The sequence below is a fragment of the Harpia harpyja genome, chromosome Z (genome assembly GCF_026419915.1).
Source record: "Harpia harpyja isolate bHarHar1 chromosome Z, bHarHar1 primary haplotype, whole genome shotgun sequence".
Taxonomy (NCBI): domain Eukaryota; kingdom Metazoa; phylum Chordata; class Aves; order Accipitriformes; family Accipitridae; genus Harpia; species Harpia harpyja.
In genome coordinates, this window is record NC_068969.1 from 2002073 (window position 1) to 2027057 (window position 24985).

General features: G+C 39.6%; 1 protein-coding gene across 10 annotated transcripts in view; it reads left to right on the forward strand.

Annotated features, from left to right (window-relative positions):
• Positions 1-24985, forward strand: part of IQSEC1 (IQ motif and Sec7 domain ArfGEF 1) — a 359420-nt gene that overhangs the window by 56512 nt on the left and 277923 nt on the right. For 8 of the 10 annotated variants that reach the window (XM_052776765.1, XM_052776766.1, XM_052776751.1 and 5 more), the window contains exon 2: positions 20458-20487. The exons of the other annotated variants lie outside the window; for them this stretch is intronic. In XM_052776765.1, the coding sequence (XP_052632725.1) occupies positions 20458-20487 (30 nt within the window). The remainder of the gene's footprint in view (positions 1-20457; positions 20488-24985) is intronic. 10 annotated transcript variants of the gene reach the window in all.

Below are 24985 nucleotides of genomic sequence, written 5' to 3' on the forward strand. Positions count from 1 at the left end.
CTGTTAAAAAGTGGAGACAGATCTTCCCACTCTGTCTACAGACTATTGACATTTTTATACCATATTACTTCTTCAGGCATAAAATTCTTACTGAAGTCTCCTCTTTGCGTCTTGGTTTCATTATCTAAAACTGTATATGATTTGAGAAATGGAATTTAGCTGTAATGGTGTCTAATATATTGCAGTTTAAAGATTCTTTGTGAATTGAGTATTCTCTCAGAACCTGGAACTGAGACTAATTATGTCCAGTAATTGCCTTTTAACCTTCCACTAATTACTAAGAGATAAGGGGAACAGGTTCAACACTTCCACGCAGAAATTTCCAAGCGTAATATCCCAGAAAGTAAACAATCCCTAGTAAGTGATACAACAAGTAGTATGTGGTACCACTTTAAAAATTTGTGGTATTAACTTGTTTTAACTGGATGAGTTAATTGTTGGGGTTTTAATGGTAACATTCTTGCTCTTTGTGCTTCTAATACATCTGTCCTGTTGAAATGAGTGAAAATGAGTGAATGCATGAAAATTGTTCTCTACCCTCGACATGACTTAAATCTGCAGTGCTCTGTGTGAAAGGACAGAGACCAGTTAGAGTTGGTCTGTGGATAGAAACAACCAGACTAGCTGAGCTATTGGAGATAGATAAATATAAGCTATGTCTGACAGTGGAAAAAATAATTTGGGTCAAAATTAGTATCTATCATCTAATTAAATGTTGTCAAACCTTAATTACATTTTCTAAATCAAATTCATCATGTTCAAACTCTGCTTGAAGTTTATAACATAAGCTCCCCTCAGCTCTTTCCTGGGCTTTATATGTACAGTGGAATATTAAGTAATGATGGGAAACTTGTTTGCTGTCTAAAGCTTTTGAGCTTGCTGAAGTAAACTAAAACACTAATGTAAGTAGGAAGACTTCCATCTTGCTGGAAAAAGACGTAAATTTACCATGGTCTCTCAAGATCAAGAAGAAGTCTGAAATACATGTTGTGTTGTCATTAAAATACATGGAAAATGAATTAGCTGAGATTGATAGGTGGCATGCATTTTGAGGTACTAAAATAAGGCTATTTATAGGAACTTACCTTCAGAATTAACTTTGGTATTACTGCCAAAGATTTAACTTTCTCACTTACAATTTTAGGGTTGATTAGACTTCTTCCAGGAGTGTCTTTGAATGATGCGGTGAACACAAGTAGGACAGTGTTTGAGGGCCTCTGCGGTACTGATTTTGCATTCTGAAAACTTGTGTAGTATTGTAAACAAGTAGAGAAATTAGTATTTCTTGCTATAGTGTAGTGGCTGAGCTAAATCTGTCCTATAAAATGAACAATTGGTCTGGTTCACATAATCTAATACAAAGCTCCTGTAGTAGTCAAGCTTTCATAATGAAGCTTACTTAAGAGGACTCCTAAACCTTAATACTTTACTGATGTTCAGAGCAATAGAATTCAGAAGATTCTGTTCCTTTAGTAGTAACTGCTCATTTTGGGGGTTTTCCTGGAGAATTCAAAGAATAAGAAGTTTTGGTGACAACAATGTGGAATAAGATGATCTGTGGTTAGGTTGCATTAATATCGTCTTTGGACAGGCTTAACACTGAATTTGCAAGTGCATTGTTACATTAACTATGCAGTTCACCCTGGGGATATTGAAAGCAAAATTGTAGGCTGGATAAAAGTACCATATGGCTAACGGGGGGAAAAAAAATAATCGATGTAGCTTAATAGTCAAATGAGCACAATGCATAGGACATTCAGCCCTGTGAAGTCTGGTGCAAATAGCTGAAACAAAAATAGCCCAGTGACAAATCGTATAGATTGCTTATTTTTTCTCAGGCAGGATGACTTGACTGCTGGCTCACAGCTGCAGCCCAGCTCCTTCTACAGAGGAATTGCTGCGCGGTAGAATAAGCATCGCAGTGAAGATATCTCTATCCCTTTTGCCTTCCCAGGGAGCACGTTACAACAAATGCTGAAGGGGTGTTTGCAGGATGGGAAAACTATCTCTGCAGTTCAAGGCACATTCACAGAAAATACTGGCTTGTAGACTTGATGCAGCATGCACAGCCAAGTGTATCAAATTCAACAAACTGCTGCTTGAACTAGGGGTTAGGAATACTATTTCCCTATCTTCAGCCTTCTCACCAGAAGTAAACAGTGTTAACAAGATGAAGGATGGTCCTAATAATGTGTAAATCTGTACAGTGTGCACTTTTCTGTACATAAGTAACAAGGACCGGATGTCCTCTAAATCCTATATTTTGGGATTTATTATGCTATTAAGTTTAACTGTATTTGGATATTTGTAATTCTTTTGAAGAAACTTACATACTTCTCTGTTTCAGGCTTAAAAAAAAAAAATCCACCACTAAGGGCATACCTCCTAACTTCCTTCTCATTACAGCTCAAATAATTGTAACAACGAAGATGCAGTAGAAAAGGCTTCAGTTGCCCAAGGAAAGACCAAGCAGTTTTAGTAGAACTGGTACATTTTGTGCTGATGTTGCCATGGGAATCACCATGTCCTTGCTGCTATTGTCTCTTACACTAGTTAGATTAAATTTAATATTGCTGTAGTTGTGTAGGAATTACACCTCTTGATAGTGGTCTAACTTAGATATCTATATAATGAGCAGGACAGTCTTGCAATACACAAAAATATCCGATCTCCTGCCATCTCTCCAGTCCTCTGTTTCTGCAGACAAATTTGCTGCCATACAAATGCATGGCTGCCTAATCTTTGCTAAAACCTGAAAAGCTGGTGATTATCTAAAGAAGGAATTGTACTGAAAATATTTTAGTTGCATGACACTTCAGTTGATCTGGAATTGTAAAGGTCTCTTTAAACAACCATTTGTGGAGCAGAAACTTTGTACAGCTTGCAGATGTACAGATGTGTTTTCAAGCAAAATGTGCTTACCCTATTGTATCTCTGCTGTCCTTGGCCTCTGTTCAGCAGTGATTGAATACCACATCTGCAGTAACCATAAATAGAGACTAGGCTAGGACTCTGGAATCATTATCCAGAAGAGCTGCCTTTTATGAGGCAAGATTGGTTTGGGAACTCATTGTGCCAGGTAGCAGTGATCCATCTAAATCATTTCATAAACTAAAGTGACTATTCAAATGGGGACAGTTGATTTATTGTAAAAGAAAAGGAATCTTAAATTTCAATATGCATGTAAAGAAGCCTCTGGAGTACCATCAATGTTTGATCTTTGAGCTTAGCTATTTCCATGAGTGGAATGTTACTGCTTTTGTTATGTCAGAGTACTATAAAAATCGGCTGTTGATGGATGAGCATCTGAAAGGATGCTCTTTCCCCAGTTCTACACCTATTGTATATAAACTTGTGTTGGTTTACAAAGTTGAATATATTAAATTTCTTACACGTTTTGAGTGTTAACCCCCTAGAAGGCAAAGCCTGGTTAAGCAGTTAATGTACTGAGTGCCAGACAAATATTATCATAATTTTATTTGCTTGTGCCAGTGCCAGTCATTGGGCATTATTTGAATTTTGCTAGCAGCTCAAGCACTGCTAAAAGTAAATTCATTTGTTTATAGACTTCTTTCACAACAGCCATATAAAACCACATTATCATATTTTGAACAGAAGGCACAAAGCCAAATAAGTGCTGTCTTTGAACTTGGCTAAAACTTGGTGTTACATGGCTAAGACAGGTCACACACCTGCTGTTTTTCCCCTCCCACCCCCATTTTGTTTCCTCTGAAAACTTTTTCATACCAGTGTGCTCTCACCTAAATATGTTAGTTTGCGGAGTAAACGGCAGGTCCTGTTTTGCATTAATGGTGCACATTTACAGAGCAAAAAGAGACTAAAAAGTGGTGGCAAAGGAACTGTTAAAGACAATACTTGAGGCTGGAAATACAGGGCAGAGGCCTTGAAAGCATGTCCATAAATCAAAAGAAAGGAGGTAGAGCATGCTGGAATGCAGGCACAGTCAGGCTTTGTTGCAGTAAACTTTGAAAAGTTAAGTAATGGTCCAGAGGTCACCTGGACTTTCTGGCAGTAGGGGACCAGTGAGAATCTTCACATTATTTCAGCGCAGCAAGCAAGGGCAAAAGGAGGTGAAGAAAGGTAGTGGGGGGGACAAATGACATCTGTTGTGGTATCTTCAGTTGTGCAATACTAAGGTTTAAATGTCCTGGAGCTGCAGAGCTGTGGAATGAATGCTTCTTTTAAGAAGTGAAAATGCTGAGATGAAATGTATTGGCAGTAAAAATAATACTGAGAATGTCACTGTGGGAATAGTCTTACTTGCCATATGAACCGGGCTTTCGTATATCTCTGTATAACGAATATATAGAAAAGATGCAAAGTTATTGCATGAGCTAGCAGCCGACTCCGCGTTTACTTCTCAGTCCTGCCCTCCGCTCGCTGTGCCGAAGGAACCGACGGGAAGGCAAGTCACAGTCCTAAAGGGAACGAAGGCTTGGATCCTCGGGGCTGAACTGCTGTAGCTGCAGTGGGGCAGATGGCCCCATACCCATGTGCATCAACTTGATAAGATAATGCTTAATGTAGTCCTGGTGTCCCCCTGTTCTTTAAAGGACTTTTTTTTGGGGGGGGGGGGGGGGCTGGTGTGGTGTGTAAAAGGTCATAAAGTGTTTTTTAGCAGGAAGAACTAACCTCAAAGGTACAGAACCAGAACTAGGAATGTGCTGTTACTATGGGTAAATGGATAGATACATGCTCTGCTTTCACTTGAGGGAGTATGCTACCAAAAATCAGGACTGAAACATATTACTGTGAACAATGACACAAAATGTGATTTAGTTTTGTAATGCTGTGAGGGTTTAAAAACACGAACAGCTGCAAAAAAACCCCAAACCCCCAACCACAACAATGCCTGTAAAGACTCATTGGTTGTGCCTAGGTCAGTATGAGCTGTTGGAGAGTGCTTTGATCTAAAGAAAAAAAATATAATGTATCAATGTCAAGAGGGAATTGAAAATACCAAACAGTGAACTGAGGGAAAACCGGGTAAAGCCAGTAGTACAGGGAGCTCTCAGGAGTGTTTGGGTAACACTTACGGAGCACAAAGAAGGTATTTGAAGTAATGCTTCTGAAAGCCGAATGGATTACTTGTTAAACCTCTCCCTGAAAGTTGTAATCATACTGAAGCTTGCATTTGGGGGACTGATTCTAAGGAAGGAAAAAAACCAAACCCACAAATAATGCCAAACACCACCTCCATCCCTCAAGCCAAACAAACAACCCCCCCCCCCCCCCCAAAATTTGTAAGGCATTTTTCAGAAGATAAGAACTGCGCTATGTTGCTCCATCCAGTGCCAAAATAATTTCAAGAAATTATAACCTCAAGATTACCTAGGAAGGGCATTTTATATTGGGGATGGCTCAGTCAATAACCACTGCAGGTATTAGGACAGATGGAATCTGACTAAGAGCAAGAAAGCCATTAGCTCTAAGTACAGCCATTATAATTGAAACTGAGGCCTCCAGGCATCTAAAAAGAAGCCAAGAATTCTGTCTATGGGATTTTCTCTTATAGTAGGGCATTTTTTTTAATTTCTGCGTGCAAAGACTTAGTTATAAATTACAGTGCTTCTAAAGATTTAACTGAGTAGATGAGATCAAACAACTTTAAGACTTCAATGCCGTTCTTTATGCCTTCTGTCTAATGATTTATAGTACTAGAATATACACTTGTTTTTGTCCTCATTGTTTTGGGCTTTCTAATTTAGACTTAATTGGAGAAATGGGTTATATCAATGGCAACAAAACTCAGGTTGCAATTGGTATACCCGTGCGGCCACTGAAATCGGGTTGACTTCATGGGCAGATTAACATGGTTAGTTAGCAAAGAATGATTGGGAATTAAACATCTACCAGAAATGATCTGGAAAGTCAAACAGCTCCTGTCTTGAGTGGTGACATGTCTCTTCCCAGTGAAAGCCATATCAAGTCCACTGGGAGCAAGTTGTGTGTCTCCAAATGTTTCAGGTTTCTTTACATTTGGCATCATCCCAAATACTGCCAGTGTAGGCTATGAGATTAATCCAGAGGTTAAGTACGTTAAGGCTTTAATACTTTTCTTGCATCTTAGTGTGAAATCTAGTTTGTGCTCTAAAAGCACCATTTTATTTTTCTAAAAGATAACTTTGCCATTTTAATGACAAATCACTTGGACTTCTAATAATCTGTGTGTGGAATTTAATGTGCAGATGCCTCTTTTGAAATAAGACTTAAGTGTAGTTTACACTGAAAATTTTATCTGTAAAGTACTTTGGTTTAAATTGCATAGGGAGGTTTCAGATGCTGGATTTTGATTTCCAATTGTTGTTGGATCAATGACTGAATGAACCCCTCGGGTGGAAGATTGACACCAACTATGTCCCCATAAGTTTTACTGTTTGTTCTTTCTCCTTATAGAATAAACATAGTGAGGTCTTGTCTTGTATGAAAGATAAGTGTAAAGATGTAATGGTCTCCAAAGCCTGAGGATTAAAGACATAAATTCCATGTGTAGAAAATTGCTCATTCTTGCTGAAGGCTTCTTGGCTGCTTGCTCTAACTCTAATTGATCCACATGTATATCTAAAATACATTTTGACAAGAACCCTCTGCAGACAGATAATTTTATTAAGGAAAATACGAATACTTGATACAAATGAAAGATGAAGCTTGATTTGATCATTTTCAAAATGTTTATGGCTGATGATTGCATGTTTAGAGGCTAAAGTGATGATAAAGTGTTCTGCTGTAGATCTCTTCATATTCTGAAAAGCATTTAGCTGCCATTAGAGGCAAGGACCTCTATAAGGAAGTATTTTAATTGGAGCCATGACTGTTGAAAAGCCATAGCTGCATCTTGACTGTTATTTTAAATGTAAGATGAAAGGATGCACTCCATACTGAAACTGCAGTTTTAAAGATATTTTTCTTTCTTCATAAGGCCTTCCCTGTAAATGGAAAGGCAATCAGAAATAATCCTGTCTAGTGGTTTGTCACTTATGATCACTCTTAATTTAAGCTAGAATAATGCCTTCTGTAGATATATTCAGTACAGAGGAACGCCATATGCTAACGCTTCTTAATACTTTTCGTAATTCTGCAGAAAAGTTGTCTTCTGCTTGCTCGTAAAGCAAAGGTGGTCACAATATCATTGAACTAGCTTAGAGATTTCTGATGTGCAGTTATATATTAAAAATTTACTATGCAGTTCTTCATTACTTCTGGGGTTAAGTTGCATTCTCACTTCCTCAGCTATTAAAAAAAACAAAACAAAACAAAAAAAAAACAACAAACCAAACCAATACTCACTCAATTAACTGAGCTGTAAAGAAACATCTGAAGGAGTTTTGATTCTGAGGTTACTGGTTCCTGAGCTGTGGTAGGGATAGATGAGTCTGCAGGGCAGAGGTGAAATAGTAAGTGGTTTAAAAAGTTTCAGCTGCAGCGGAAAAAAAGAATTGGCTCATTTGTAAAATGATTAATGAGATAAGGATGACATGTTTTTCAAACAGAATTGAAGCAGATACACCATCTCAATTTTTGTAACATTAGTTGTTTTCTTATAAGCAATTACAAATTACAAACAATTGAACGGTAATGGGGGGGGCAGTAGGAAAACAGGTAAAATGGTTTTGAGAGGTCATAAACCCAAGATATTTTAATCGGTTATCTCTTCAGATTGAAGTCTGTATTCTGATGCTGATCTGATGCTGACTTTAAGAGCACCCCCACTTATCAAAGCAAAATATTTACTTCCTTTCCATATGGCTCTTTGGCAGTGTTCTTACTTAGATCATAAATTGGCTTCACTGCGGATTCTATTTGCTTAATCTCATGAGACAGGTATTGGTGCTGGGCTTCTTGTAAAGCAAGTGGAAACTGCAGAGCCTTTTCCGCACAGTGATGCGTTGTTCTGGAGGCATTAATTTCATGAAACCCTTACTGCTACCTGCTGCAGGGAAGGATAATAGAAAACTTTTGTAAACAAAGCTTTTTTTCCTCTGTGTTCTGCTTGGCTGTATTCTATTCCACGGATCATTTTCTGTCCTACTCTGTAGTACACATAAAGGGATTGCATTCTGAATGAGCCTGTCTGCGAGGAGTATAACCAGCCAGAAATGGTGGTGCTTTTGTGACATATGCCAGGCTTCTCAGGGGTATGTGAGAGAGGATGCTTTTTAACTTATCCTCCAGCTTAATTGCTTCCCCTTCCAGAGATGGGCAGCAAACACTTTGGACAGAAACGTAAAAATATTTCTCGGTAGCTTTGTGTTTAGAACACTGCTACTTCAGTCTGCACACAGCTGTATTGATGTGTTCCCTGAAAAGAAGAAATTGCATCTCCCTTTCTTTCCCCCAGGTAACACGGACAGTAGTGTGCGGAGGATAACAATATTTCTCCAGTTAGCTAAAAGTGCCCTGAGGTAGTTGCATCTGTATGCTGAGTTTTATGGGTATTTAACTGTTTTTGTGAAATATTCAGGTATGGAAGGCTGTTCCAGGCTATCCAGGTGGTGGTGTGATGTAGCATCTGCCCAGTGTGGGTCTTTATTTGCATGCTGGAGGAAGCACGTTCCTCTGCCTCTCGCCGAGCGGACAGATGGTATCTATAACCTTGATGTAAAAGCACGCAGCACAGGCTGTGGAGGGGGTTGCTTTTTGTGAAAACACGTGGGGCTTTGTGTCCTGTCCATTGCTTCAAACTATTTTCAGACATTAAGGGAAGAAGAGAACCTAGGTTACTAAAAAAATGCATCCTAGATGAAGAAGGTGAGTGCGGAGAGGATACGTTCAGCCCAACTGCTAGCTGGCCTGAAGCTCGGTAGCATGTGCAACAGTGGTGCCTGGGCAATGAAATCAAGCTGATCTTTCTACGAATCTCTCATCAGAGATTACTGAGAGTTTGGAATAGACATTTCTTGGACAGTAGTGGCTGTACACAGTCCAGGAATAGATATAACAAGCTCTTTATGGAGACCATATGCCAGTAGCTGCACTTCCGTGGTATTTTATCATAGAACATAGTTATCTATGGGAGATAAGTATTGGCGGCTGCTTGTGGATTGAGAGACATGTCTGTTTGGGTTTAACAGTTTAGCTTTAAAAGACAAAAATGACATCTGCTATTTAAGGAAGTGGCTGTTTTCAGTGTTCCTGTCCAGGCTCACGATTAGAATTGATTCTCTTAACATGGTTACTAGAAGTGTCTGTGTGTGCAACACCTTTTGTAAGGACTAAAGAGGTTTTGGTAGTCATTGTCACATGAGCAATGCATTCCAAGAGCTGGAATGGAAGGATGCATCTTAGGATGGAGGTGGTCTCCACAAATATGAGCGCATGCAGGCAGACACTTGAAGACTGCACATAGTAGATCTGTATTAAAAAAAAAAAGGCACCTGCAATATTGTACTCTCACTTAAGATAGCTAAAACCTAAGTTATTTTCTTTAATAGGAGTTGGAAAAAATATAGGACGAAAAGAGTGTGATAAGTTACGTTCTCTGTGAAATAGTGTGTTTTTTCAGTGAACATTGTTAATTGGCGGTTGTAGGTCTAATATCCAGTCAATTTGGTAAACTTATCAAATAGGTCCTTTTTAAGCAGCCAGTCCTATGTTGTGCTTTAATACAGAACTCTTTCTCGTTATACCTCCTTCCTCCCTAGCGTGGTAGAATTCATTGCACTGATATCAGTGTACTTGGGGAGAATTGTCATAACCCGGTAATTCTCTGTTTACAAGTAAGTACCCTGGGTAGGTTGGTCATAGAGGAACAGTTCCAGCAGCATAACTGGTGATTATCTACTTTGTTGCTATGGTATACAATGGTAATTGGGCACCTGCTGTCTTTTTTTCCTTTTTTAAAATTTCAGAATGGTGCCTGAAAATGCTTCTTATATAACTTACATTGAATCTTGCAGCTAGTGATTCATATATTTACCCTTGTATTAACTTATCTTCGTGATGCCATTTCATGTGGGAGATGGTGTACTTTCATGCATGATCTACGATGAGATCCATTAGTCTAAGTACCAGCCCAAATTTAGTTTGTATATAGTTCTGATATGAGTTTTAAGTTTTATACTGTTTGGGACTTCAGTTGAAACTCCTTTTGCACTTTTGGTAATGGGAAATCATATCTAAACTCTTCCTGCTTTTCTGCAGTCAAAATGTATTTATGGGGGGTTTTTTTGAGGGTATGAATACACAGCATGTATGAGCAGCGGAATGGTGCCTAGTGAACTAAAGTGTGTGAAGCGTTAAGAAAAATGAAACAGAAAGCTTTCAATACATTCATCATAACATGAAACCAGCATTTAAAAGCATGGAACACTATCAAAGAATACTTTTTTCCTGTGTCTTGAAGTGACCAAGAGTCCTGAGGCCTTAGCGTGAGGTTGGTACCATTACAATTCCTGTGGTAGTTCTTGGGAGGCTATGCATCCTGTCATGGGTTTTCTTTAATTATGCTGATGAAAAGGTGTCTCCTCACCTTGACAGCAGAAGCACTGTAATAATATAAGAAACTGATGCACTGGATTGGAAGGGCTGCTCACTTGCTAGAGACAATACAAACAAAGCTGTACATCTAGTCAGAATGTAATGAGTAAAATATAAACCGACACTACTTAAAGTGCCAATATAAATGCATGTATAAACTTCTGAGCTAGAGTTCCATCAAATAATATGGGGATGTTAGCTTTTACCGATTCCTCTGTTTTGCTGCTTTTCTGCAACAGAATAAACTATCTTGCTATAAGTACTGGACTGGTATAATTATAAGCCAGTACAACTGATATTTAGTAATTAAGGTACAGTTCTGCATTGTTCACCTACTGCTGCTAGCACAGAGGAATTCAAGATTCGTATCTGATGTGGAGTAAGAGGAGAATTAATCTTTACTGGAAACTGTTTGTTTATTATAATACGGATAGTATCATGTAAAATACAGATTTCTGGTACTAGAAATTGGAGAGGGCATTTTGGAAAATTGCTTCTTCCAAGTATTGAGTTTTGGTTAAGAGCAAGAATAGAAGAGTTAAACAACTAATCTGATTTTAATTTACAGTGTTTGCTGCAGAATATGTGAGAAGAGCACTCATTTTTGGTTTTGGTTATAAGCAATGAAACTTGTATGTTAAAAAATGTTTCAGGATTGCACATATCTCTGGAGCACTCACCTTTTAGGTAAGAGCATCCTCTGGTTTAGGGGCAAAGGTTTTTCCTAAGACTTTCACTGAACCTAGTCCGTGGTGTGCCTTTTCTGGGGGGTTCTGTTATGACGTTTTTCACTAATTGCATTGGAAACACACACACGTGCAGTTTTTCACTTTTCCAGTGGAAAAAGTGGAGGTGGACCTAAGCGACTTCTAGTCCTAGTGCAGCATACCGGGGAGTGTATCCTGCCCCGTAGGCTGAGATCCTGCTATGAAGAAGTGGAGGGAGCCAGACTTCAAACCTCCCAACTACGTGAATGACTTGCATTTTACTGTAGTGCAGTTTTGTTCCATCACCCATTTTATTTTCATTTAAAAGGATTTATCAGACATGCTTGTTAATGAGGTAGCAGTATTAGTCTGAAGGATTTCGGGCAGCAATTGTAAAGACTATCTAAAATGCTTGAGGGGAAGTGTTACAGCTCTCAGTCCTTCAATAATTGAAAAAAGAGGAATATCTCATAAATGTTGACCCTCTGCTGTCTTTCGAACTGACTTGGCGGTCTGGGCTGTGGGAGTCTCTTAATTACAGACCCCATCCAAACCGATCGAGGTAATAGTTTCCTTGCCAGTCAGGTATGATCCCGGCTGGTTAGTACGCGGTCTCCCTAGAACTTCCAGAGAGCACGAGTGTGGTGGGTTGATGCTGGCTGGATGCCAGGTGCCCACCAAAGCCGCTCTATCACTCCCCCTCCTCAGCTGGACGGGGGGAGAGAAAATATAATGAAAGGCTTGTGACTTGAGATAAGGACGGGGAGAGATCACTCACCCATTACCATCGCGGGCAAACCAGACTTGACTTGGGGAAAACTAACTTAATTTATTACCAATCAAATCGGATTAGAATAACGAGAAATAAAACCAAATCTTAAAACACTTTCCCCCCACCCCTCCCTTCTTACTGGGCACAGCTTCACTTCCGAATTCTCTACATCCCCCCCCTCCCAGTAGCGCAGGGGGATGGGGAATTGGGGTTAGGGTCAGTTCATCACATGTTGTCTCTGCTGCTCCTTCCTCCTCAGGGGGAGGACTCCTCACTCTTCCCCTGCTCCAGCGTGGAGTCCCTCCCATGGGAGATAGTCTGCCACGAACTTCCCCAACAGGAGTCCTTCCCACGGGCTGCAGTTCTTCATGAACTGCTCCAGCGTGGGTCCCTCCCATGGGCTGCAGTCCTTCAGGCACAGACCGCTCCCCACGGGGTCACACGTCCTGCCAGAAAACCTGCTCCGTGGGCTCCTCTCTCCACAGATCCGCAGGTCCTGCCAGGAGCCTGCTCCAGCACGGGCTTCCCACGGGGTCACAGCCTCCTTCGGGAACCCACCTGCTCCGGTGTGGGGTCCTCCACGGGCTGCAGGTGGAGATCTGCTCCCCCGTGGAGCTCCCTGGGCTGCAGGGGGACAGCCTGCCTCACCATGGTCTTCCCCACGGGCTGCAGGGGAATCTCTGCTCCGGCGCCTGGAGCATCTCCTCCTCCTCCTTCTTCACTGACCTTGGGGTCTGCAGGGTTGTTTCTCTCACATGTTCTCACTCCTCTCTCTGGCTGCAGTTTCTGTTCCACAGGAACTTTTTTCCCTTCTTAAATATGTTATCCCAGAGGCGCTACCACCATCGCTGATGGGCTCAGCCTTGGCCAGCAGCGGATCCCCATCGGACGTGGGGAAAGCTTCTGGCAGCTTCTCACAGAAGCCACCCCTGTAGCCCCTCCGCTACCAAAACCTTGCCACGCAAACCCGATACAACAAGCTGTCTGGGAGCTGGCATGGCTGGGGGCTGATAGCCTCTTGTGAACAGGACATGCATCCAAAATAGACCCTCCTTTCACACAGGCTGTGGGGCAGAGATGAATAAATGCTGATTCCTGTCATTACAGGTCAGAGTCACCTTTGAATTGGTGACTTCGGCTGCTTCTTTGGCATGACCAGTTTGGGTTTGTGAGCTTGGGGAAGTTGGAGTGTACAAGAACTGCTGGGTTATCTTTATGTAGCTCCCTCTTTGTAAGAGGTACAACTCTCCCCTTGCCCTGCCTGCAAGCGCTCTGTATGCTTTAAGGAGTTACTGTAATAGCCAGAGACTTCTGAAACGAGGGATGCTGCAGACTAGGAATCTACTGCTGTTGAGATACAGTGTTGTATTTCTAACCGTATGCAATAAAAACATCACAAGGATTATTGGGCCCATCATTTCTGTGATATTGAAGCAGCTGTGATATTAGTTAGGTGCTGTGCCTTTGCAGTACCAGATTTTGCTGTCTTTTCTCACATATGTCCATGGGCTAGTGTTAATGTGTATTTCAGCAGCAGGCAGGAGAGGTTTGTAAGCTGATTGCTCCATAGCTTCCTTCCAAGGAAACTGCTGGATCAAAGCAAAACTGGGATGATGCACGGACAGAGGGAGAGACTAAGGTTCCTAGCCTCAGGCTGAACTACACCTTCTCTGGGACGAAGCCTTTGAGCCAGGTGCTGGCTTTTTCCTGATCAGGTGAGACCAGTGTGAGAAAGTAGTGGAGAGGAAAGACTTCACCAGAAGCCACTGGAGTCCTGCTGGTGTGTTCAGTGGTCTCTGAGCATTGCTACTCACAATGGTATTGCGGTTCTACTTTTAGTGCTGGTTTTTGGGTGGTGCTAATGACTGCTGCCCATCTCCTGTTCAATTCCTGTAGGCTTCAGGGTGGAAGAGATGGATGTGGAGATGCTATAACAACTTCAGTCATCTTGTATTAAGAAATTCCCCTGGCGATATGTCTAGTCATTATTTGGGAGGTGAAGAAATGATGCCAGACAAAGATGTGGTGCCAAGTTTGAAGGCTGTTTGTTATATGTCAGTCCTTCAGTTTGCTGAATATCGGTAGGTTAAATGCTTTATGTTCACTAAAATAAAACTTCACATCTTTCTATTCTATTAGGTAAATACTTGTTCTGGTTTGTGACATTGGAACACTTCTAGCAGTTTAAGCTAAAAAAAAAATCACATCGATGTGTGGGTCTCTTTCTGTTATCATTCTTCTTTTCAAGGAAAAACTTCTGTATGCTTTTTCCTGTTTTCAGTATGCAGATGACTTGATTTAATAAGCATACCTCTGAAGAGTAAAGTAGTGAGAAAACCTTGACTGGCATTGCGATAGGGAAGCTCAGTTTACACTGTTTTTTCTTTTGATGTCTTTGAGCTTACCTTTATTCTGATTGCACACATCTCTTTCCAAAGATTGCTTATTACTAGCAGCATTTTATCTGTTCCTAACCCTAATGTGCATCATGTGTGACTTGTCAGATGTAATCTTCTGAAAAATTTTTTGTTCTGTAGAAAGTTATTAGAGATCCTGTCCAGTAGGGTGCTGAATCAAGTTATATTCAAGGTAGCTGTTAGACTTTCTCATATTCTTTGGAAAAGAACAAAAAGACTATTAGGATATTACTGTTCTCAAATAATCCATGAAAATAGTGGTTTTCCTACTGTGCAAGATAGTGTGGTGTTTTTTTGGTTTTTTTTTTTGTTTTTTTTTTAATCTGGTCATTAAATCAAAATGCAATGCAGTAATCCTACTTCTGTAACTGATTTATTCTTCCTGTTACTACTGTGATGGGCAGGCCCAAGAGCATGGTTTTGCAGTGAGTGCTCATTCCTTTATTCTGTTATGCATAATAACAGAATCCTGCTGAAAGGGCTATAATTAGTGGTGAAATGAATAATTTTTCTCATCCTGAAACTTACCTTGTTAAAATGCTATTGACTGGACAGGTCTTACTATACTTAATATTTTGTCACTTCTTTTAAGAGTCTTCAGCTCAGCAGAATTTTTCTGACCCTGTCTAAGATACAAAGTCTTGCAAACTAACCCATTTTTTTGGAAGGGAGAATCTCCATTCCATATGCCTGTGTTACTGGACACATTGTTTTGTACATTGCTGGCAATGCACTGATGCTGATCTAGACCTACTTAGCAGGAGGGCAAGGGCATGACAGCAAGCATGCTTGCCTTTGAGCTCGGTGAGGTTTTAGATATTTGATATGACTGTATGTGCAGCAAGCAAGGCTACTCTTTTCAGACTCGGGGAATAAGAGCATTTCTTTACTTAACAGGGTATTGCACATCTATTGTAGCCCACAGGGGCACGTAATGTCATTCAGACACAATAGAGTAAACTAAAAAACCTAGGTAGCTCTAATAGCCTTTAGATGGGGCTGGAAGTTTCCTGGCAACTTCTATCTTGTTTTGAATTGCTCCTCAGAACATATATATAGAAACTTTATACTGAAACATGCTAATGCCTATTTGTGATATAAATAGTATTGTTTATATAGCCATTAATGAATTCTCCCTGAAGCTTTCTTCCTTGAAGGTAAACCATTCGTCTGCATTACAAATGCTGAAAGACTTCATATACTACAAAAGAACAACCTGTAACAGGTATAGTTTTCTTTCTTGAGGCAAGTTCTGTGCTTAAAGCAAGGCTTAATCAAACGCATTGATTCTATTATTGCTCTGTAAAGATTTGGTTCAATCTTTTCCTTTTGTAAAAAATGAAATTCGATTGCTCTTTAATATGTGGTTACTGTATGCTCATACCTGTAGTAGGTCTCCTAAAACAAAATTAGTTCTTGTGACTTGCAAGAAGATGTATTTCAGATGGAGTATGATTACTTAGTGTGAAAGCTCGACATGCTGTTATAAACCTTGGCTTTTACCCAGTTCTCTGTATGCTGATGGGAGTGACATCTCTAAATAGGTGAGGAGATATGATTTGGCTTATTACCATGTGGGTGAGTGTGGGGCTGTGAAACTATATTAAAGTCCTGTCCGCTTGTGGGGTTTTACAGTAAGATTTCAGTTCTGCTTTTGGCTGTTTTTCTACCCTGCCATGTAAAGGAAAATTTTGCATCCTGAACGTGAATGTTAAACAAATAGAGTTTTAAAACTGCTGTTCCCACTTTCTATATAATCTGTTTTTATAGAACATTGCTGTAACTCTACTCATTGCTTAAAGTATCTGCTAAGGCTGAAATTGTTGCAGGGGTAGTTGTGTACATCAGTCTATGTAATATGCCTTAATGGTTATGAACAAGATTTTATTTTGAAATGATTACTTCTATGAGTCAGATGGAAAGCTGGTCCTGAAGCTGCTTTTGGAAGCAGCATTACATTGTGCTGTTTCACTTTTAAGTGTAAACAACAAATCAGATGGCATAAGACTTTCAGCTGGTTTATTAATACTTTAAGAGGGGGGGGGAATAATGGAGAGAATAGAACATTTCCTTGCAGGGGTGAGCCAGAGACTTGCCACTGAATGAAGCTTGCTTCTGAAGCTGTGCTGCTTCTGGGATTTAAGACCCTACTCTCACCTAAATGAACAAGAGACTTGCTGATTGCGAATGGGAACGTCTCACATTCCCAATTTGAGCGGCTTTTCTGTCTTGTGCTGTTCTCAAAGATTTCTTCAAAATTATGATATACCTGTAAATGGCCTTCAATTTTTGAGCTGACAACCTCCCACCAAGAATGTTTTGTTGAAAAATTGCCAGCCAACTCAGCAACTGGAAGCCAAGATACTTTGTCATTTTCCTGCTTGCTGTATTTATAGGAGGATAGTGGTGACTGTCTCTTGGGTATGCAAAGCAAAAGATAGTAAGTCATTTTGGTAACATGAAAGGAGATGTTTTCTGAAACTTCATTTTCAGATGTGGACTGACGGAGGGTGATGGCAGTACTTCGTTTAAACTTAAACAAAAATAATTCAGGATTTTAATAGTCACTTTGGTTTGCGGTCTCCTGTAAGTCTTAAGTACTGGGGGTTTTGTTTTTCTTTGCACTTATTTTTTGGTTCAAGGTTTGTTATGATGGTACCTGTTCCTCCTGGCCTCTGCTTGCAGTGGAATTACAGTAAATACTGCTAATAGCAAAGTCATTTCTGCTTCTACTGACTGTAACAATCTTAAAGGGGATGTGTTTTGCCATATTTCCTACTGAGAATAAAGTTCCTGGGGTCAGGAAGAAGACAAACTTGTACTTCAATGGGGCATGCGGGTTAATCTTTAGTTCTACTCAGAATGAAATATTGGAAACCAGCCAGAGATGAGAGGAGAGATCTTGGAGAAAGTTGCGTGACACTTATCACATCACTGATATAACTTAGATATATAATAGAATATATTCTGTTTAAAGTACTGTAGCATAGAAGATATTGTAGATATCATAGCCTTTTCCTCCTTTAATGTTTACCTTAAAAGAAATAATGCAATATATTGCCGGAAATTTTTACCTTTCTCCTTTTTTCAGCAGTGATGGTATCGTTTCTTTTGTCTGGGTCAAAAGGAAAAAAATAATCCAGAGCCCAGTACATGCTTACAGCATAAGCAGAAACGTTAAATATTGATCTAAAATACTGGCTTTTAAAGAATGCTTAAAGAAAATCTAACGCTTTATTTCAAACTATAAGTAGCTGTTTTTTTCAGCAGTGTGTTCATTCAGCCCTGCAAACCAATTACTCATTCCCTGAGTAAAATTGACCATCTCTGAATAACTCTTTGGAATTTACGGGACTAAATCTTAGCCTTGAAAATGCAAATTTAGCAGCTTTTTTTGCCTTTGGGGGTTCTAAAAATAAAGAAGGGATGGTGGTCCATCTTCCCTCGTGGTTAGCTGTGCTGAGTTGGAAGACGATCAGCTTGGGAGAGCAGTTGGTTCCAGCCTTGGTGCAGGGGGCATAACTTGGCAAAGAGCACCTTGCAGAGGCCCAGCCTTTACCTTGCATCTTTTCCTTGCCTTACTTAAAATACTCCTTGAGTTTCAGTGAGAGGAATAGTGAGTTGACGGAAAGGTGGTCTAGGACGGCTGGTTGCTGCTTCTAGTGACCCCAGAAAGCTTTGAGCGCTCAAAGACATTTTCCCTGTTTAGATGGTCCAGATGGTCTTGTTATTCTAGTCAAGAGGAAAGGCAGAAAATTAAGGCGTTAAACCTCCAGTTGTCTCAGCTATATTTGAAAACTTGATAGTACAAGCAATTACATATAACATCTTTTTCAATTGTAAGGTGTATGTTCTGCAAGATACAATTTGCTGAAAACTGAGTGTGGGAAGGTGTCAGTTAAACACTTTCTTCATTAATTTTTTCATTACTCGTGGGGATGCATAAGTGAGTTCATTTCTCTTGCTTCCCTTGCATTCAGGTAACCTCCAGGGATAAGGTCATCATGTAGAAAAAGCTGCTTTAAAGTTGCCTTTTGTCTATGAGAATACCTATACATATCTAAAAACCTAACAACTTAAAGTGACCACACAGGCTTTAAAAAATGAGAAGGGAAGCAAGAGAGACTCATGAATTAATACTGTGTCAGCTTTGAATTCATGAAGCTGCAAAGTGATGCTAGAATTTAGCCCCGTGCCAATCCTTTCCTCACCTCTGTTCTTGCATGTGTTAAAAGGGATGTATGAGGAGGATGGATGTCAGACTGCTTGTCTTATTAGGGCAGGGTGCCAGGATGGAAATGCAGACCACTTCTGAAGTCTTGTGCATGTTTAGATGCTAAAATGTTTTGAAGAAAATCAAGTAACCCAGCTGGGTGTTCCAGATTGAGAGATTGTGCACTACAGCTACTTACTGCATTCTTCTTCCCTGGCAGAAGTTGATTCACTTTGCTCTGGGCAACAGAATTTTTCCACTGTGCTAATTCTGCTTCTGTTTTAAACTATTCTGTGATGTTAGCTGTCAGGGACATCAACTGATATATTCCTACTTACAGGTATACCTGGCCACCTTTCTGTAACCTACACTCAATCCGCTGAATTACAGCACTCTTCCCACCGCCTGAGTATCTCGTGGGACAAGAGGCCAAGTTCGTTTTTCCTTCTTTGCTCTCAGCTTGTGCTTTTAAAATCATCTAGACTTCTTTGAGCTTGAAGAAAATGATGTTAGAACATGTAGTGAAGGGGGGAGAAAAAAAAAAATCAATTTTTGGTACCTATTTCTACAATAGATTCTGCAAATTAGATTTTAGTACTGTTTGCTTTCTAGCATTAGACTTTACAAAACTTTTAGTAGCCGTAACTTTTTCTACTGCCTCTAGCATAATATGCAAGTTGTCACTGGAGGTGGATAGAAGTCATTGTAATAAGAAATCGGTCTTTTTTTCTTTTTTTTTTTTCCTTTCCCCAGTCAAACTAGGGAAGATTCTTTAGTTACTAAAGAAATACCCTTGTCTTTGATTTTGAGGAGGCAACTTTGGTGCTACCTTATTGTCACTTAAGTGCTAGAGTTTGCAAATTCATACTGATCACCTTTTTATTTGGATCCCTGGTAGGATTATGACATGGAGAGAGTGTTTTGAGGTTTTGTTTTGCTCTGGAACCTCCTGCTTTGCTTTGTATGTTTGATTCCTGGTTTTGCAGAGCCAACTGATGTATTTAAGGCTTCTGCAGCACTGAGACTGGATTGTTTTAGAGTGAGGAAGGAAAAGAATTGGGCAAATGGTTGTATGTTTTCTTCTGGAGTTTGTGTTTGTTCATGAAATGCTGGGAGTATTATGTTTCTGTTTCTCTTCGCGGGAGGAAACCTTGTCAATATGAATGACACTAAATTTTCGTACTTAAAAGATATTGAGGGGAGGGGGGAGAGGCTTTGTTCCAGTTTTGATTGATAAAATCATCTCACCTTGAGAAAAATATGCCCTCTAAGAGCTTCTGTAACTTAGTATATCTTATCCCTCATTTTTGCATATTTATGAAATTCAGACAAGTGTGGGTTTTTAAAATATTTTAGATTATTTGCAAACCATAGCCCCTTCTGAGTAGTGCCTAATAAGCCTGGGGATTAGATTCCTAAATGTATTTGCCTATGACCTTTTCAGTTAGAATGAAGAAAGTCTAAAAAAAAAAAAAAGTACAAGCTAATCTGCTTCTAGAATAATGTCAGAGGCTGGTGCTTTTCACTTGCAAATATGGAACATAAATCTTTGCTAGTGCATGTTTACAGAAGGTCTTTATTGAGGGTTCAGAGGGTGTCAGCATATATTTTAATATTGCGGTTATTGACTTCAACTGTTAACTGGTTTTTAACTTCTAATAGATTTATTCTAAACCTAAGTATACTGGTTTCTTTTTTAAATGTCTTGTTAGTAGGGAAAGTACAACAAGCCTTAGAAAAACTAACTGAAATACAAAGGGAGAGAATGCATGAGAGTCTACCATTTTTAGACATCTGGCTTATAAATGCTGCAAGTAATTATGCCCTAAGTATTTGTGTATTACTTTACAGGTCTGAAGGTGAAAGTTCAAGAAGCATCAGGTATGTGTACTTTGTATTCTTTCTGTCTTGATGTCTTTGTTCTAAGAAAATACTTTATTTAAAAAGCATAACTTTATTTAAAAGTATTAAAGAGAATGAGATTTTTAAAAAATGCAGGTTTTATTGGTTCTACTTGGCATGCCATTTGTATTTTGAATAAAGGATCTTCTACCCTGGGTAAGTTCAGTAATAGATAACATGACATTTCCTGAATGCTTCTATCTCCAATATGGTTTAAGACTCATATATTGGTATTGATAATTGCAAAAGGTTATTTATAGTTATTTTCCAGTGCTTTCAATCAAAATGCATGCTCAATAGTCATTTGTATGGCAAAGCTGTGAGCCAGCTGCCTGCCAGTTTCTGCAGGCAGCGTCTGTGTTGGGGAGAAGTCTGTGTACTTGTTCAGGCTTTCTTAGTAGTCTCCCCCTCTTTACTTGTGACAGCAAGAACCTTCATCGACTCATTATTACACTACTCATTATGCGCTTGGAAGATTCAGATAACTTAGGGAATTTAATGTAATTATCAGATACTTTACTTTTAACTTACTCATTTAGTATTTTATACTTGTTACCTCGAGAGTATTTTTTTAAAACTACCTCTTTGAAAATGTGGCTGTGTGAGTCAAACTTGTAGAGCTTGTAAAAGTGCTCTAAACAGGACTGAAACGTTAAAATTACACACTTGAATCTGAATGTGTTCCACATTCATTAGACCATTACAATTAAGCAGATGCCTTGATTCTCAAGGAGTGTGACCGTTGATCAATGATAACAAGGTCCAAAATATTGGCTGTGGGTTCACCATAATACCCTGCAGCTTGTTTTGGGGATTGTCAGCACTTTGCATCTAAAGACATTGTATTTTATTTCTCATAAAAAAAAAAAAAAAAAAAAGGCCAGGGCCTTCACTTGCAGAATTAAAAATCCAGTTCTTACCCATAGGTATGCAGACTATCCACAAAAACATGTGAACTGCAGAAGAATAATCAATCTGATATCAGAAAACCAGAAGTCTGTAGGAAGTGATCAAAGATCCTCTGAAATGCTTTTTTCTTACAATAGAAACCAAAATCAATATGGTATTGACCTGAGTTCAAGGCTGTGCATGGGAAGGTGGTAGCATATTTTAATATATGGCAACTGAACTGCACAAAATACAAGCTGCTCTAGTTATGACTGTAGTAAGATGCATGTGCTTTTTATTCCTTGGTTGGTTTTTTCTAACTCCCAGTAGGGTTGCCAATATGCTGGCAAGCTGTGGAAGGACTAATCCTGATCAGCTATTGCAAACTAAAAATAAGTCCACTGACCTGTGAATTTACAGAACTATAATTGAGGTCACATTTCAACCTACAATAGTCGTTCCTGTTTTGACCTGCTGAGTCTCCTGTATGATTTGGTTGCTCGGGGAGGGGTGGTGGTAGAGGGTGGGGGTGCGTGTGGTATCACTGCTGCTGATTAAGAGTAGAGTTCATCTATTGGAGACCATATTTGGAGGTATTTGAGTATTATATAGGCACAGCTGAAAGCCAGTAACTGGTTTGGGTGCTACCTAAAAACTAAACATTAATAGAACTCTAGCCCTTGCTTCTAGCATGCATCTTAATGAACTAGGATTATTTCATTGCAGGGGGTGGGGGTTATTTGACTGATAGGCTAAGGGGCTGGGCTGCAAGACTGATGGAATCATGTTAGTATGTCTTGCCAGATAAATTCCACACCTTACAAGAAAGGTCTGCTCAGATTTGGGCTACCTATAGAAACTGGCCATGCTGCATGGGGCATATTTCTCCTGTATACAGGCTTCGGGGTTGTGATGGTGAAAATCAACACCATGTGTTCTCTACAGAAACCTGCAGGCAATCAGCATGAGTCTTGGAACGCTGATATAATCTTCTGTTTTGAGGCTGTTCGGTGAATTAATTCCGTTATTCGGCATGAACGTGAGTTACTCCGAGACAGTTCCAGACTTCTATGACAGCCTAAAATTAGGCTAACAGATGAGTGCAGGAGCAGGCAACTCAAGCAGAAGGCAGAGCTGTACTCCTGAAACATTCTTTCAGTCCAACTCCTCCATCCTCCCTCTTAAACTGTGTTTCTTCAGAGCAGAGGTGAAATGTCACTGAGGATGTGCTTTTATGTTTCTGCCTGCATGAAATCCTGGTCAGCTTTTGTCTTGCCTTGGGCAAAATCTCACTTAGCTCTTTATCTATGTCTAGGTAGCTTCTTTACATTGTGGTTAATTTGATTCATGCTGTTTTCCTTTATTTCGGGCAAATGAAGATGAAATGTAATCATCTCAAATGAAATAATAAGGTCAGTCTAGGGGACAGTGCTTAAACTCTGAAGAGAAGAAATCATCATTCCTGTTCACAGAAATATCAGCAAAATATCAGCAAAATACCAGCAAATCAGTATGCTGACCATACTGTGCCAGCGTCTTCTGCCAAATTGTTCAGTTGCAGTCATGAAATAAAGTATAGCAAGAAGCTGCGAGCAGGTGAGAAGCCAGGAATAAAATGTACTGTCTCAGCATTAACTGGACAGATACCATATTGAGTGAAACTAGTTAAGGGCTTATGTTTGTTGTTAATAAGCAAAAGTATCAGGATTATAGTGTTTGACTCTCGCTAGCATTAGCACTTAAGATAAAAGGATCACTCCAAATAAATTCTGAGATGCAACCATTTATTTTTTACCTCTTTTCTGCCAGAAGATTGTTTTGAGATCAGATGGGTGATAGTTCGGCAGGTGTTTCTCAGTCACTACGACAGTTTAGTGGCTTGTTACATAGAAGCATCTTTCTCTCATGTTCAATGCTACCTGGGTATGAGATGAACCAGTGCAATAATTAACTTTTATCTTTGTGTGTCTAGCAGATGTAGAGAGAAACAGATCAGTCTCTCGAATTCAGTGTGGGTCAGAGCTGATACACTGGAGTGACACGGGCATTGACTTGCAGAGTAGGTCTACTCTGAACCAGAGTCATCCTTTTCTTTTCCCTCCTTATGTCCTCTCAAACCTGCACCGTTGTCATCCTCATTGAACTTTTAAATTCTTCTAGGAGGGTGTTTTTAGCAGTTCTCTCTGAGCAGTAAATAGAAGAATTAGGATTCAAGAGGGCAGGCAAATACATACATCTTGTGGGGTTTTTTTGGTTGTTTTGTCCCTGTCTTTTCCTCCACCCCCAAGCTGTGATACACAGCTGAGTGTGGAAGGCCGTGTAAGTCTGATGCCAAATATGCCGATGTGCCTGGGATTGGGAATCCTTGGGTTCGGTTTAGTCTCTTGCAGTTGAGTGGGTGTGATCAGACTCTTGACTGAGACGCTTGTTTTGGAATAGCTGGCTTTTTTCATACTGAAATGGAACATCCAATACAAGCAATGCCCTAGAATTTTATACTGTTCCAGAGTTGCAAAAGTTATTGCCTTGGTGGATTTGTTTTCGGTAGTTTTATAGCTTGTCATAACAATCAAAACATCTTTTGGATAAGTTTTCAAGTGCCCTGAAATGCAGTAAACACTGAATCTGACTATGCAGAGACAAGGTTGATGCAGAAAGGCAATATGATTCTAGATAATACACTGAAACAATTAAAAATCCTCTTGATTTTTTTCCTTTGCTTTCTCATTGTGACAAAAAGTAATATATTATCCCATTGTGCAAGTCCTTAAAATTCTTTCTGCTTATAATATTGTTGTACTGTAATAAACTTGCATTGGTTTCCTTTTGGTGAATGCCATGTAATTTTCAAGCCTAGGTATTTGTTAAATCTATTAAAACTGATAAACTGCTTTGAACGTTTTGCATTCTCAGATGTAATGAATATACACAGTGAGCTATGAAACTGTCAGTGTGATGGTACTTTTTAATTAGCTGTCTTTGTTCACATGTTTTCAGTAGAAAATGTAATTTGTTTTGCAAGCAACTTTAATATTTAGTAGTATGACCTGACAGTTACAGGTGAGAATGTATATATGTAGTATAATCTATCATATCAAAGTTTGCGAGAATAGTACGTCTCAAGGTTTAGTAACTAGAAGATGTTCCTCTTACCTCTACTATGGACCTTGTGTGTTTAATGAACACAAGGCAACCGAATAGAGGATTCAAGCAGCGCATAAGGTGCAGAGGGACTCAAAAGAACAGTAAGCATCTCTGATTAGCAAACCTCTAAAACCTGCCCAGAAACAATACCTCTAGTCTGGCTTTCCTTCTTTTCCCATTTTTATTCTTGTAAGAGATTAATAGTAGTGTGAACGGCTTAAAGACGTTAAGATTTAATTAACCATTTCCCTCGGTATTCCTTTGCTGCTTTTCTGCCAGTAAAATAGGTGAGATGAATTACATTTGAGTTGGCTGTAGCTACTCCACACAACGGTTCCATGATATTCCTGGTGTAATACTTTTGCTGCCGCTGGTGCTTTGGTCAGTCGTCAGCAGCACAGAGCACCTCTCAGACCTTGTCCCAGCAGCCATCCTGTGCAAAATA